The sequence below is a fragment of the Tamandua tetradactyla genome, chromosome 3 (genome assembly GCF_023851605.1).
Source record: "Tamandua tetradactyla isolate mTamTet1 chromosome 3, mTamTet1.pri, whole genome shotgun sequence".
Lineage (NCBI taxonomy): Eukaryota > Metazoa > Chordata > Mammalia > Pilosa > Myrmecophagidae > Tamandua > Tamandua tetradactyla.
In genome coordinates, this window is record NC_135329.1 from 86,366,660 (window position 1) to 86,381,442 (window position 14,783).

Consider the following 14,783-nt stretch of genomic DNA (forward strand, 5'->3'; position numbering starts at 1 on the left):
TCACCTGAACCTCCAATATGCATACACTCACCTAAACATTCAGTGTGTATACACTCACCTAACCTCCAGTGTGCATACACTCACGTAAACATTCAGTGTGTATACACTCACCTGAACCTCTAGTGTGCAGTCACTTACCTATCGTTTGCATACCTCACCTAAACATGCAGCATGCATACACTCACCTAAACATCAAGTTGCATACACTCACCTAAACATGCAGTGTGCATACACTCATCTAATCATGTAATGTGCATACTTCACCTAAGCATGTAGTGTACATACACTCTCCTAAGTATTAAAGGTGTATACGTATGCCTAAACCTCTGGCTTTGGAACAATAGTCATACTCTCACTTGTGCCTGGACCCCACACCTGAGGCCCCGTTTTATCCTCTCTGGGGAGTAAACTTCCAGGCCTCTGTTGAGGTGAAGGGGGAGGCTGTCATCAGAGGTATGACATAGGCGAGCCCTTCTAACACATTCACCAGCCCTTCTCACTCAGCCTCACCCTCACCTGCAGTCCAGAGGACGCTGGTACTGCCAGTTCTTGAGACATTGGGTAGGGGTGAATGGGGGTGGGGAGTGTTCCTCCCTGCCCATGTGCCGATTGAAATCACCCATGTGTGCTGATAATAACAGATCGACGATTAGACAGGCTTATTATTGTCTTGAATTCTCTACATACAGTACATCTTTTCATTTCCTGGAACAGGCAGCCCACCATCTCTTGGTATGTCACTGTCTCTTAAGATTCTGTGGCACAGCAAGACTCGGAGAGCCTTAAATACAGCATGAGTTAGTAGTGGTAGAGTAGGCATTGGGGAGCCATTAAAGGGTTTGGGGGCTAGGGAGTAACAAATTTAGGGTCTCACCCTGCTGTCTCACCGTCTCCCTTCATAAATCTCCAGTGCACCTAACCTGAGCTATTCATTTTAAATTTGAGATGTTTTTATCTAACTTTGGTATTTATAACAAATACAACTGACTATTAGATATTGTTAGTGATTTACTGTACTTTTAAGATACCAGATCAGTTGAAATATCCTCAGAACATCAACCATTAAAGAGTGAGCTACTATTTGCAATTACTTTTCTATGTCAATTTAATTTAAATACTACACAGCCAAAAAAACAACCACAAAAATTCTACCAAACCATCTAAACAAGACACAAAAAATCAGATGCAGAGGTTAATATGGCTGCAAATACATATTCATAATTCCAATTACAAATTTTTATGTTAATCAAAATGCCATGGTGGTGGTGGGAGGGGGAGGAAGTATAACAAATAATGTCTCAGTGGCTGAGAGAGTTCAAACAGGGTTGAGAGGCTACACCAGAAGTCACTCTTACACATGCTTCAGTTGGACATTGCTACCTATCATAACTTGCCAAACCCCAACCAAAACCATTCCTGCCAATCCTAAAGAATATTTAGGACACTAGGTAAGATTCTACAAAGGTTCCATGCTCTAGGGTAACTTCCCAGAAACCTACAAACTCCAGATAGTTCCCTGGACCAGCTAACTAAAAAAAAAAAAAAATTCTGTGGCACAGTTTGGGATGATGCTCAGTTTTCTCCACTGGCTATCTCAGGTCTTCCAATTTAGTAATCTCTGTATCCAGCTGCCAAAATTTATTTGCTGCTATATTCTCTCCTCTTCACCATCCCTGTGGGTTTATGATTTTAAACAATCCTTTAATGTAGTTTTAATGGAATTTCAAGAGGGAGTAAAGTTAGATAAATGTATTCAATCTACCAGTGGAAACTGGAAGACCTTTTAGGAATTATTTTTTATAAACTGCCCTCCTATCTCTAATTTGTCTCTGGCGCATTCTGGATCAAGAGAACCTATGGATGCCTGAAGGAACCCAGCACATAAAGATTTTTAATTTACAGCAATTGGAATTGCATATCCATCAACTAAAGTCTTGATTGACTTGTTCACTAGACAACCAGATGGCGAGACATTTCACTGGTAGAGGGTACATGGGGACCACAGGCTCATAGAGGCAGCATTGAACATGCAGATAAAGGATGGTGGCCCTTCTCTGTGGAGCTCCAGGGACACCCCACCATATCCACTTGTCTCATCCTTAGCCCCCTAGTTTCTGTTCTCTACCATCAGCCACTTGAGGCAAACACGAAATCTCTGTTTTCCTGCTTAAAATCCTCCTATATCTTTTCATTGCACTTGAAAGAGTCCACACTTTCCAACATGCACCCCAGGGCTCTGCATCATCTGGGCTGTCTTCTTCTCCCTCTTGTTCCCTTATTGTCTTCTCCTCATCCTAATTGTTCCTCCCAGAACCAGTTCTTTCTTGCCTCAGGGCTTTGACACCTGCTGTGCCTTCTTCAAATGTCCATCTCTAAGTCCTCCTCTTGTCTGGCACTCACGCCCTTCTGGTCCAGGGTAGAACATTAGTGCTCAAGGGAAGGCTTTCGTGACCACTCCCTGAATCCCTCCATAGCCCTTCTAAGACTCCTACTTGGTCTGGGTATGGGAGTTTATATCCCAGGTGTCACCTGCTCACAGGGGTAAAGATGTGACACCCAGACTGTAGGCATTTCCATCCAGTGTGAAGGGAGAGTTAAGAATCCACATGTGATGGATTGACTCACTCCTGTACCATAGGATCCAAGGTTTGACCTAGAAACATGTGGCTGAGAACATTGACAGCAACTGGCCCAAAGGTCCAGGTACAGCTCCTGGAGAGACAACCAGGCAGGCAGACAGTCTTTGTCTGGAATCCATGCTCTGCTCCCTCTTGACTGTGTGACAATGTGTTAGTTTGCAAGATGTTGCGATGCAATATACCAGAACTGGAATGGCTTTTAAAAAAGAGAATTTAAGAAGTTACAAGTTATAGTTCCAGGCCTTCAAAATTGTCCAAACTAAGGCATCCAGGGAAAGATACCTTAATTCAGGAAGGCCAGTGGTTCAGGAACACCTCTGTTAGCTGGGTTCGTCACGTGGCAGGCATCTGCTGATCCCTGGCTCTTGGACTCGTTGTTTACAGCCTTTGTTCCTTTGTTTGCTTCTCTGGGGCTGGCTTCATCTCTTGGCTTCCCCTGCCTCCCTCCAGGTCCTGACTTGCTTAACATCTCATGGTGACGTGTGCTAGGTTCCAAGCATCTCCAAACATCCTTGTCTTTATTTTTCAAGTGTTAGCATCTGTGTTGGCTCTGTCATTTCTGATTCTCTCTAAAATATTTCTCCTTTTAAAGAATTCTGTTAAACTAGTCAAGACCCACCTGGATGGGTGGAGTCACATCACCATCTGATCAAAAGATAACACCCACGATTGGGTGATACACAGCTCCATGGAGGTAATCTGAAGTTTCCAACCTACAGTATTGAATCAGGGTTGAAACAAACGGTTGCTCTCACAAGATTGGATCACGATTAAAACATAGCTTTTCTGGGGCACATAAGAGTTTCAAACCAGCACAAATGGTGATCAAGTCATCAGGCTTTTGAAAGCCTTTGTTTCCTCACGTGTAAAATGGGGATAAAAGGGTGACCATTTCATACGGTTGTCATGGTGGGAAAGGCCTTACGGCTGTTTCCAGCATGTAGAAACTCTCGGTACTAGTGACCACATCCTGAGGGAGCTCCTGGAAGGCTCCATTGAAGGGACACAGAGTAGTGGCCTGATCCACAGAGCCAAGCGATGGGGAGGGGTGGGGGAAAGTGCATGGAGTGGCCTAGAACAGGGGATCTGGGGACCAAGGAGGGCATTTTAGGGAATGGTTGGTGCTTCTAGGGAAGTGAATGCAGGTCATAGCCACCGGGACATCCAATCAGCCCCCTTGCTTGACCCTGGCATGTTGGGCAGGTTGGGGCCAGCCTCTGCCTTTCACCTAGGCTGACCTTTAGGGAAAAGTTCTACTTGGCAGGTAGAGTTCTTACTGAGCATGAGTGGGCTGGTGCTGGGTTCACACACCGCTTGCGAGCTTGGTGAGGGTACCAGCGACTCAGGACTCAACCAGAGAAGCACAACCAATGCTGTTTGCCATGTCAAGCATTTGACCTGATGCAAATTTGGGAGCTGTCTGATGCTAGAGCTTGATGTACACCTGACAACCAGGTTGGGGTGGATGAAGGTGAATGTGAGGTGGGGTAAGCAAGAAGAAGCTTGACCCCATGAGAATGACCAAAACTCATAAGCATGGCCTAAACACTCTCCCTTCTCCCTGCTTGTTGATATGGGTATCCTGCAGGAGAAGCTGGTGCCCTTTGCATGGAGCTAAAAACAGACTGGACTGATGGAGGGTCTGGGAGAAGGTGAAGCAGGCCCAGCTGCTACTCCTTGTCTCCAAAGAGCCAGAAAATCAGGGACTCCCTGTGGGAGCTGTAAAAGTGCCTGCTCAGACTTTTCAAGTGTAAACATCAAAATAGTGGGTACTTTGTTTCTGCCCTCCAAACCTGACTCCAAATTCCATGGTCTTTCTACTCTAGTAGAAAACATCAAATTTCCATGCAAATATACCCACATTAAAAATCTGTTGATAAGGGAGATATACATAGAGACAAACATACACATAAACATAAACACATATTCCATATAGTTTATATCTAGGGTTTTTATTTTTATTGCATGCATCAGAAAACAGTTGCTCTGGATACTTTTGGGGTAATGATCTAAGTCCCAATTTAAATATAAATAGGAAAGCAACACTACCACTGTGGGACTGTGGCTTTTCCTGAACCTCAGATGGCTCCCAGCTTTCACAGAGGGAGAACAGTCAATTGCCCAGAAATCCCTGATGACCTGAAAGAAATCTCTTTCAGAATGATTATGATATTGTGGCCTTGGAGAGCTTTATGCTTTCTGAGAAAGCCTTGCATCCATTTACTCTTTCCTGGCTTTGGGAAGCAGGGAAGGTCATATTCTCACTGAGCCCTATTGTTCACATGAGAAAACTGACATGGAAATAATCTGTTCAAAACACTCAAGTACTATGTATTGGAACTGGGCAGAAGGGAACAACTTGGCAAGAAGTAGTTCTGTGAGCTAGTGTAAGTGGGTGTCTGAGATGGTAGAAGTGGGCGTCTGAGTTGGTAGCAGTGGGTATATGAACTGGGTGAAATGCTAGTCTCAGCTCCCAGCATGTGGAGCTGAGCTGGTTTGAGGACTGGTCCTCACCCCAGAATTGTCCCTTACCCACTGCTTATCACATCCTGTCCTCTTGGACTTGAACCTTCCATTGGCAAATCTCTCTCCACTGGTCCTCCCTGCTCACCTTCCATCCAGGGAAAGTCTCCTCCTTGTATTTTTCTCTCCTGCTCTCTTTAGCTCTCCTGGACTGTGTTAGTTTGCAAGCTGCTGGAATGTGAAACACCAGAACTGGGATGACTTTTTTAAAAAAGAGGAATTTAATAAAGTTACAAGTTTACAGTTCTAGGGAAGTGAAAGTGTCAAAATTAAGATACCAAGAAGAGGTTACTTTCACTCAAGAGAGGCTGATGGGTCTAAACAACTCTAATCTGGGAAGTTACATAACTGGCATCTGCTGGTACCTGGCTCCTGGGCTCCTTTGCTTTCAGCCTCTGTTCCTGTGGGGGTTCCTCAGTTTGATTCTCTGGGTCTGGCTTTCATCTCTTGGCTTTCCTTGGCTCTCCCCAGGTTCTGGCTTGCTTAACATTTCATAGCGACATCTGCTGGGCTCCAAGCTTCTCCAAACATCTATATCTCTGTTCACCACAGATACTGAGTGAGCTCTGCTGTGAAGTTTCTGTAGACTCTCTCTGTTGGCTCTATCATTTGTGTCAGCTCTGAAGTTTCTCTCAACTGTTTCCTCTTGTAAAGGATTCCAGTAAACTAATAAAGACCCACCTGGAATGGGTAGAGTCACGTCTCCATGTAATCAGAAGGTCATACCACAATTGGGTGTCACATCTCTATGGAGATAATCTAATCAAAAGTTTTCAACCTGCAGTATTGAATCAGAATTAAAAGAAATGGATGCCCTGACAAGATTGAATCAAGATTAAAACACAGTTTTTCTGGGGATATATAGTACTTTCAAACTGGCACATTACTAGGGAGCTTCCAGGGCCTTATCTTGCACCCCTTGCTTATGTATTCTCCACGTTCCACCATGTTTCTTAGAATTTCCTCTAGATCTCTCAGGCCCCTGCACCACTGCCATACTGAGCCTTTAATCAAAACCACTCCTTCCCTCCTTACCCATCCCCGGTCTCACACTTGTTAAAGACAGCACCTCAGGGAAAACTTCCTGAATCCCCAGGCTGGTAAAGATACACTGCGGCCTGGTGCCCATGGGCCCCTGTGCTTCCCCTGCCATATCTTTCCCTGTTGCAAAGTCATTTATGACCTGTTTACATCTGCCTCATGGTCTGGGAAAGAGAGCAATTCCTTAGAGGGCCCCATCTCCAGGGGCTGGTGTGGCTGTTGTCAGCCTGTTTCCAGCTCAAGCCAGTGACTCCAGGGAGAAAGAACCAGCAAGGCCCAAGGAGACAAGAGGTCTTGTTTTAGGGTCTGGGCCTCGGACCCCTGGCAAGCTTTCAGTGGACTGAAGGAGGGGAAGTGATTCAAGCCATCAAGTGTTGAATGTTGGCTGGCAAACATGCACCCAAAACACCAGGGGCAAGACACATTAAGCTGGTGGACCACTGTGTTCTCCCTCCCCCATATTCAGATTGGGAAACTGAGGCCCAAATAGGGGAATCCAGGACCTTAGTGTCAGAACCAGGATTCCAACTCAAGGTCTGGGTTCCCTGTCTACAGCTCTGGCCTCAGACCCATTTCATTTCAGCAATTGGGAATTGATGAAGAGGGAGGGAGCAGGAGCAGGCAAAGTTCCCTCTCAAAGGCAGAGTCAGGGAAACTTTGTTTTCTAGAGACATCAGTGACAAATGGGGACCTGGATGGAGCTTGCTGTTGGTGTGACTGGACCTGTTTTCTGATACTTTTCTGTTAGACTCTGCTTCTGTAGGTGCCTTCAACTGGCCTCTCACTTCCTGTTCTACCTCCAGAGGCAAGGATATCTCTGCTGGGCCCTTCATGCATGAGCCAACTTATGTGCAGGTCTGTTGCCTTGGGATTAAAAGAAGCTGATGACAACCTGTGAGGTTGCCGCTGCCTGGACCAGCTCCTTAAGAGACCGAGAAGTTTATGAGAGGGAGGGAGGCACTGGGAAGTGAGATGTGGTTGGTTACAGGGAGGCCGCAGGTCAGTGGAAGAGGGGGTGGTGAAGGAAGGACCCATGTTCCATGGTGTTACCCTGTGGGGAGACCTCAAGGCTGGGCTGCATCAGCCCAGGTCCCAGCAGGAAGCAGAAGACACAGTCTAATTAGAATAGTACAAGGATGCTTTAATAAAGGGACTATATACAAAAGTGTGAGTTCAGGGGAACCACAAAAGCTAATACAGGGTCCTGGGGCCTCAGAACTTTGGAGCTGTTCCCATCCCAGATCTGGAGAAACTAAAGGAAGAATATTTACTAGAACTCTCAGATTACAAAGAACTTCCAGACAGGAACTGCTGCTTTTGCCCATCTGAAGAAGACTACCACCTGTCGTTGCTTGACAGAGAGGAACCAGGGTGGAGAGAGTCCACCCTGGGCTCCTGTCCCACCTGTGTTTCCATTCTTCTGACTCCACTGCTCTCCTGCAAGTAAGGAAGTCAAGTTGGTACAGTCTGGACAGATGAAGGAGCAGGATTGCCAAGGTTGGAGAGCAGGTCTGCAGGGGGATGATGACAACTAAAGGAGAGGGGCCTCTGTGGAACAGGGAGGGAAACCTGGACGTAGCTTCCACCCTGGATGTGTTCGATCCTGCTTGAAACAGGGAGGCAGTGGCAGGGGATAAAGGATGGCAGATATGCAGCATTCCTGCATCCTGATGCTACATTCTACTCTGCCAGGATGCTCAATCTCCATGAAGCAGCTAGCATTTGAATTTGCTACCTTTGGGCATCCCAGAAGGCAGACACCATTCCCCCTGCCCCCACTCAGGAGCCTTAGATTCTGGCAAGGTCCAGTACCTTTTCTCCCTGCTGGATCTTCTTCTTGCGCCAGTAAAAATAATAATATCTGGGCCAAGGAGCAGGGTGGAGAGGGGATCAGTCAAGGAGTAGGTGTGTCTTCCATTGAGTGAATTTGGGCTTAGAGAAGTCACTCACCCACTTCCAGCCACAGCTGCCAGAAGCAGAAAAAACCCAATGCTGGTGATCCAGATGATGACTTGTGGGTGCCAGGCTGGTTTTGTGAAAGATGGGTGGGCAGTCAGGGCCAACTCCACTTAGAGAGACAGTCATTCTCTCATCCTTCCATCTTTCAATTCGGGCAGTCCTTCGTTGATTTGCAAACACTTACTGAGCACCTACTGTATGCCAAGTACAAGGCTAGAGGAGGGCAACTAGAGATGAGGGAGACATGTCCTCCTACTCTCTAGGAGGGAGACAAGCAGACAACACACGGTGTCCAGCAAACATACCAGGACACAGCCAGAGGGGCAATAGATCTCTGGGGGATGAGGGGAGATCAAAGAAGGTTTCTTAGGAAATAAGACTTCTGAGGTGGACTTTGAAAGACAAATAGAGGCTCAGTTCACCAGATGATCAGGATGTAAAATGTATTCCAGGTAGAGGGAACAGATCCTTGGAGGCTCAGAGCGTGTACCTGTCAATGCAGTGTGAAGTTCCACAGCTCTAGGGGATGATGAGAGAGGAGGGTGCTCATGCTCAGGCCTTCTGAGGAGTGTGGACTTAAATTGGGGCAGTAGGGAGCTACTGATGGTTATAGATAGTCATGGGTAAATTTGCTTTTTGAGAAGAAGTGGTTGCAGAGTGAGAGGTGGTCAGGAAGGGAAGGGAGGCCATTGGGAGGTGCTACCATCCTCCAGGTGAGAGAGGAGGATGCTTGAATAAGAGCAGTGGAAGTCTGGATGAAAATAGAGGTGCACTTTTAAGAAGTCTTTAGCAAGACTCAGTGATCGCATGTATTGAGTGAGGAAGAAGGTGATTCCTGGCTTAGGCAGTTGAACACTCGAGGGGACCATTTGCTGAATGCTTAAGGGAGACCATTTGCTAAGAGGAGTCCTGAAAGAAGAGTAGGTTTAGGGTGTGTAAAGGGAAGATTTGGGGCATGTGTCCAGGTGTACTGACATTGAACACCTGAGGGCCCTCCAGTGGCCATGCCCTAGGTGTGCTCGTGTGTATGGCCCTGAAACTGGGCACATGGAAAGTGTGAAATCATGGGAGGTGCTACCTTCACCCAGGGTGAGGCCCAAGAGGAAGAAGAGCTCAGAACTGGACAGAGGAGAAAGGCAGTCCAGATGGAAACATGGGAGCCCAAGGTGGGTGGGGAAGTCCACTGTCTGGAGGTCAGACGGGGACTCTTCCACTGACCTGGACAGAGAGTGGGGTCGTTGCAGGAAAGGTGGTGCTGCCTGCAAGTGACACAGTTGGTGACCTCCATCGGGGGATGTAGCACTATGAGGGTGGAATGGGCAGGGGCCTTAGAAGCAGCCTGGTATCCCCAATCCCTTGCCAAGGCCCAGTACCCAGAGATACTCACCACAGGATTTGTTGCAGGCTGCCAGGGGGGTGAGATGGTAGAGAGACTGAAGTGCTGGGGAGGCAGACAGAACTGGGGAGGGTTTAGTGTGAGCAGGAAATGGAGTTGGGAGAAGGTATGGACAGGTGGGCCAAGGAGCAAGCAGGGCTGGGATTCCAGGAGGGAGGGACCCAGGGCAGGCCAGAGGAGGTGTGTCCCCAGGACCCCTTGGGTCTTGAGGGTGGGTGGGAGGCTGGGCCCTTAAAGGGGTTCCACCCTGCCTCTCACCCTTTTCCTTTAGCATCTTGGATATCTTTCCCAGCTTGTCCAAAAAGAGCTTCTTGTTGTTATCAATCTCAAGCAAAAGTAATGATTTATCTGGGTAGAGGTAAGATAGAAACAGCACTGTTGTTATTCTCCTTTCATAGGTGAAATCAATTATAAAACTTTCTCAGGTTTGGGGATTTCTAACTTATTTTTTTCAAATAAATTCTGTAAGGCCCACAGACATCTGCCATGTCCACCTCCCAACACCTCCCCAACCTACAGCCCAAAGGCTCCTCTGGGGATACCTTGGAGAGCAGGGCTTTGTCAATCAAATCCCCAGGGGCCCAGGGACTTGGCTTCCTCACCATCCCAGAAATTCTTAATGGCTTCGTCTATGTGATTGAAGAATTCGGCCGTCTCTTCTTCCAAGTGGTTAGGAGCTGAGAGTGGGGACAAGGCGAGGTCAGGGGAGTAAGAGGGGAGAGAGGCAGGCCCTCATCCTGGATCCCCTGGCTGGGCCTCACCGAGATACCAAGGCTCAGTGACACCATGCTCCTCCATGAACAGGGTGTGGAGGTTTTGGGAGAGCTCCACAGGGGGCCCCGGCGTGCCCCAGAGGACCTGCAGGTCATAGTCCACCAGTGCGGGCAGTTCTGTCCAGCAGCGGAGGCAGCTCTTCCCGTTGGCTGCAGGCAACAGGCAGCTGAGCAGGAGAAGCAGCATCTTCGGAGGCTCTTCCCTCTGCACCCTCCCACCTTGCCTGGCAGGTCACTTGGAATTCTGGTGGCTTGTCCCCCTGGAAACCACATTCTCATTACAAAACGAGAAAGAATTCCCAGTGAGTGCCAGCTGTAATGTCACCACATGAACATGGCCTTAGACATCAGGACCGAGTCAGAGCCTCAGTGACCTTCCTGAAAGATGCTCACCGGATTGGGTTATCGTGAGGATTAGAGAGAATGGCTACTCTGGCTTGGTGACCCTCAGCTATCACAATGGCATTTTGCTGGTGTGGAACAGTTCTGTAGGGTTGAAATTTGTGAGGTCGAGAAAGCACAGTGAGAGGGTTAGTTGTATAAAGAGAACCTGAGTCTCTTCATAGTTATCCATATTGAAGTGATTAGACATGGGGAACATTGCAGCTCTCTTGTGACTGGCCAAAGTCAGAGGGACTTGGGTAGCTACTCCTGCCAGTGTAGACAGATGGGGTAGATGGAGTTCCAGGCAGCAGTCCCCAGTAGAGCAGAAGTCATCTTGGAGGCCGCCATTCTTGGGAGCAGCATGCATTGAAGGAAAGCAAAACTTCTTACTTTTCAATAAAGCTGAATTCTTTCCATTACTTAGTTGACAGGCTTTGCCATCCCCATGGTGGTTCCAATGAGCTTTGAGTTACCTCAGGCTTGATTATGGACAGCCAAAGGCCACCAGTCATTTGTGGAATGCTTTTAACATGGAGAGAACGTAAAAACAGTTACAAGAATTCAAAACACAAATGAACAAAATAGGAAGGTGTCATGGTTAGGGACAGGTGTCAACTTGGCCAAGTTGTGGTACCTGTTCATCTGATTGGGCAAGCGCTGGCCTGTCTGTTGCAATGAGGATATTTCATAGGATTAGGTCATGATCACGTCAGCTACATCCACAGCTGATTCCATTTGTAATCAGCCAAAGGGGAGTGTCTTCTGCAATTAGTGATGCTAAATGCAATCATGGGAAGCCTTTTAAGGAGGACTCAGAGGAGACAGGTTCCATTCCTGCTTTGGCTGGTGAGCCTCTCCTGTGGAGTTCATCCAGGCCATCCATCGGAGTCATCGGCTTCGCAGCCTGCCCTGTGGATTTTGGACTCTGCGTTCTTATGGTTATGTGAGACACTTTCATAAATTTTATATTTGCAAGTGTTCCCTGTTGATTCTGTTTCTCTAGAGAACCCTAACTAATACATCTTGGTACCAGGAGTGGTTCTTAAGGAACAGAATCTTAAAAATGGGTTTTTATGAATGGTTTTCTACTCTGACTGGACTCAGAGACACTAAGGACTCTGATTCCCGTAATCAGAATGACACTCCCAATCCATGGACTGAGTTGGCAAAGGAGATAGTCAAAATATCATCATTCAATTCTCCTAATGCTTCGCTTGTATGAAGCCAGACTCTGGGGGATAATGTTTTTGACACCTTTACAGAGTTTTGTAGAAATAAGAGTTATAGAGATGTTGGTTGGTTGTTGTTAGATACACTGTCTACATTAAAGGGTGAAAGGGACGGGCTTAAGCCTTCAAAAGGGAAGCTTAAGTGCCGTCTGAAAGATGTAGAGGTTTCTATGAGTATCCTGAAGGAAAATCTTATTTCCTGTAGCCGTAGACTTGAGATCTCTGAAAATCAGACTCAGAATCTTATTGTTAGAGTAGCAACTTTACAATGTAAACTGAAATCTCAGTCTTGCATGGTGTCTGCCATTAAAGTGAGGGCATTGATTGGAAAGGAGTGGGACCCTGAAAAATGGGATGGTGACATATGGATTGATAGTGATGTTGGGGGTGAGGTTGAAACCCTAGACCATGCTGAGCCTTCTTTAGATAACCCTGTAATAGTCTGCCCTGAGGACATAGCCGCCCCACCTCCAGCCTGCCTTGAGGAATTGGCCACCCAACCTCCTCCTGAAGGGATTAGCCCTAGAGTTATTAATCCTGTTTCACCAGATGAAACTGCAAATGAAGGCCCTGAAGCAAATGGCTTGGAAGATATTTCTAATTCTTTTCATGACCCACCCCCACCACCCCTCATTTCTTCTAGACCTATAACTAGACTAAAGTTCCAACAGGCCCCTAAAGGTGAGGTACAAAGTATCACACATGAGGAAGTACATTATACTCTAAAAGAACTGTGTGAGTTTTCCAATTTATGTAGACAGAAATCAGGGGAATATGTGTGGCAATGGATTTTAAGAGTGTGGGATAATGGTGGGAGGAATATAAGGCTGGATCAGGCTGAATTTATTGATATGGGCCCACTAAGCAGAGATTCTGCATTCAATGTTATAGCTCGAGCGGTTAGAAAAGATGTTAACAGCTTGTTTGGGTGGTTGGTTGAAACATGGATCAAAAGGTGGCCAACATTACCTGAGGTTGAAATGCCAGAACTGCCCTGGTATAATGTAGATGAGGGGATCCAGAGGCTTAGAGAGATTGGGATGTTAGAGTGGATTTATCATGCAAAGCCTGCTCTTACACCCCAGGAATGCCCAGAGGATGCACCTTTTACCAGAACAGTGAGAAATAAGTTTGTGAGACTAGCACCATCATCCCTGAAGAGCTCTGTGGTTGCACTTCTCTGTAGGTCAGATATTACTGTAGGAACTGCTGTCACTGAGCTGGAATCCTTAAACACAATGGGGATGACAGGATCCCGAGTTGGCAGAAGCCAGGTGGCAACACTTAATCACCAAAGACAGGGTAGACGTGGGTATTATAATAGACAACAAACTCAAAGGAGGCATCAAAATTATATGACACGCAGAGATTTGTGGCATTGGCTAGTAAATCATGGGGTGCCTAGAAATACAATAGAAGGGCAGTCTACTAAATTCTTGTTGGAGCTGTATAAACAAAAGAGTTCTAGGTCAAGGGAACAGAAGTCTAACCTGAATTACAAAAACACAGAGTCACGGCCCCTTAATCAATTTCCAGACTTGAAACAGTTTACAGACACAGAGCCCCTTGAATGAAGGGGAGGCCAGGTCCCTATGGGGCAGAAACCTGTTACACTGCCACAAATTTATACTGTTAACCTTCCTCTAAGTCTTCCCCAAGAAGACCGACAGCCTTTTACCAGGGTAACTGTGCATTGGGGAAAAGGAAATGATCAGATATTTCGGGGATTATTAGACACTGGTTCAGAAGTGACATTAATTCCAGGGGACCCAAAACGTCACTCTGGACCACCAGTCAGAGTGGGGGCTTATGGGGGCCAGGTGATCAATGGAGTTTTAGCTCAGGTCCATCTCACAGTGGGTCCAGTGGGCCCCTGGACCCATCCTGTAGTTATTTCCCCAGTTCCGGAATGTATAATTGGCATAGACATACTGAGCAACTGGCAGAATCCCCACATTGGTTCTCTAACTCGTGCAGTGAGGGCTATTATGGTGGGAAAGGTCAAGTGGAAGCCACTAGAACTGCCCCTACCAAGCAAAATAGTAAATCAAAAGCAATACTGTATTCCTGGAGGGATTGCAGAGATTACTGCCACTCTTAAGGACTTGAAAGATGCAGGGGTGGTGATTCCCACCACATCCCTGTTCAACTCTCCTATTTGGCCTGTGCAGAAAACAGATGGGTCTTGGAGAACGACAGTGGATTATCGTAAATTCAGCCAAGGGGTAAGTCCAATTGCAGCTGCTGTTCCAGATGTAGTATCATTGCTTGAGCAAATCAATACATCCCCTGGTACCTGGTATGCAGCTATTGATCTGGCAAATGCTTTTTTCTCAATAACTATTAGTAAGGACCACAAGAAACAGTTTGCTTTCAGCTGGCAAGGTCAGCAATATACTTTCACTGTCCTACCTCAGGGGTATATCAACTCTCCAGCCCTATGTCATAATCTTGTTCGCAGAGACCTTGATCGTTTCTCCCTCCCACAAGACATCACACTGGTCCATTATATTGATGACATCATGTTGATTGGACCTAGTGAGCAAGAAGTAGCAACTACTCTAGATTTATTGGTAAGGCATTTGTGTGTCAGAGGATGGGAGATAAATCCAACAAAAATACAGGGGCCTTCCACCTCAGTAAAATTTCTAGGTGTCCAGTGGTGTGGGGCATGTCGAGATATCCCTTCTAAGGTGAAGGATAAATTGCTGCATCTGGCCCCTCCCACAACCAAAAAAGAGGCACAACGCCTAGTTGGTCTTTTTGGATTTTGGCGACAACATATTCTTCATTTGGGTGTGCTACTCCGGCCCATTTATCGAGTGACCAGAAAAGATGC

General features: G+C 46.7%; 1 protein-coding gene across 5 annotated transcripts; it reads right to left on the bottom strand.

Annotated features, from left to right (window-relative positions):
• Nucleotides 1-7,140: 7,140 nt before the first annotated feature.
• TEX51 (testis expressed 51) lies at nt 7,141-10,559 on the bottom strand. Of its 5 annotated transcripts, XM_077151912.1 has the most exons (8): nt 10,320-10,559; nt 10,161-10,235; nt 9,817-9,906; nt 9,550-9,621; nt 9,381-9,464; nt 8,154-8,229; nt 8,016-8,064; nt 7,430-7,640 (listed from the first exon to the last, which is right to left on the bottom strand). In XM_077151912.1, the coding sequence occupies exons 1-8, from the start codon at nt 10,516-10,518 to the stop codon at nt 7,539-7,541; spliced, it is 747 nt and encodes a 248-aa protein (XP_077008027.1). In that variant the 5' UTR covers nt 10,519-10,559; the 3' UTR covers nt 7,430-7,538. The 5 variants fall into 5 exon arrangements, with proteins under 5 accessions (XP_077008025.1, XP_077008024.1, XP_077008023.1 ...); XM_077151910.1 differs by lacking the exon at nt 8,016-8,064 and having other exon boundaries at nt 7,141-7,640; nt 9,550-9,567; XM_077151909.1 differs by lacking the exon at nt 8,016-8,064 and having other exon boundaries at nt 7,141-7,640; nt 9,550-9,603.
• Nucleotides 10,560-14,783: the final 4,224 nt, after the last annotated feature.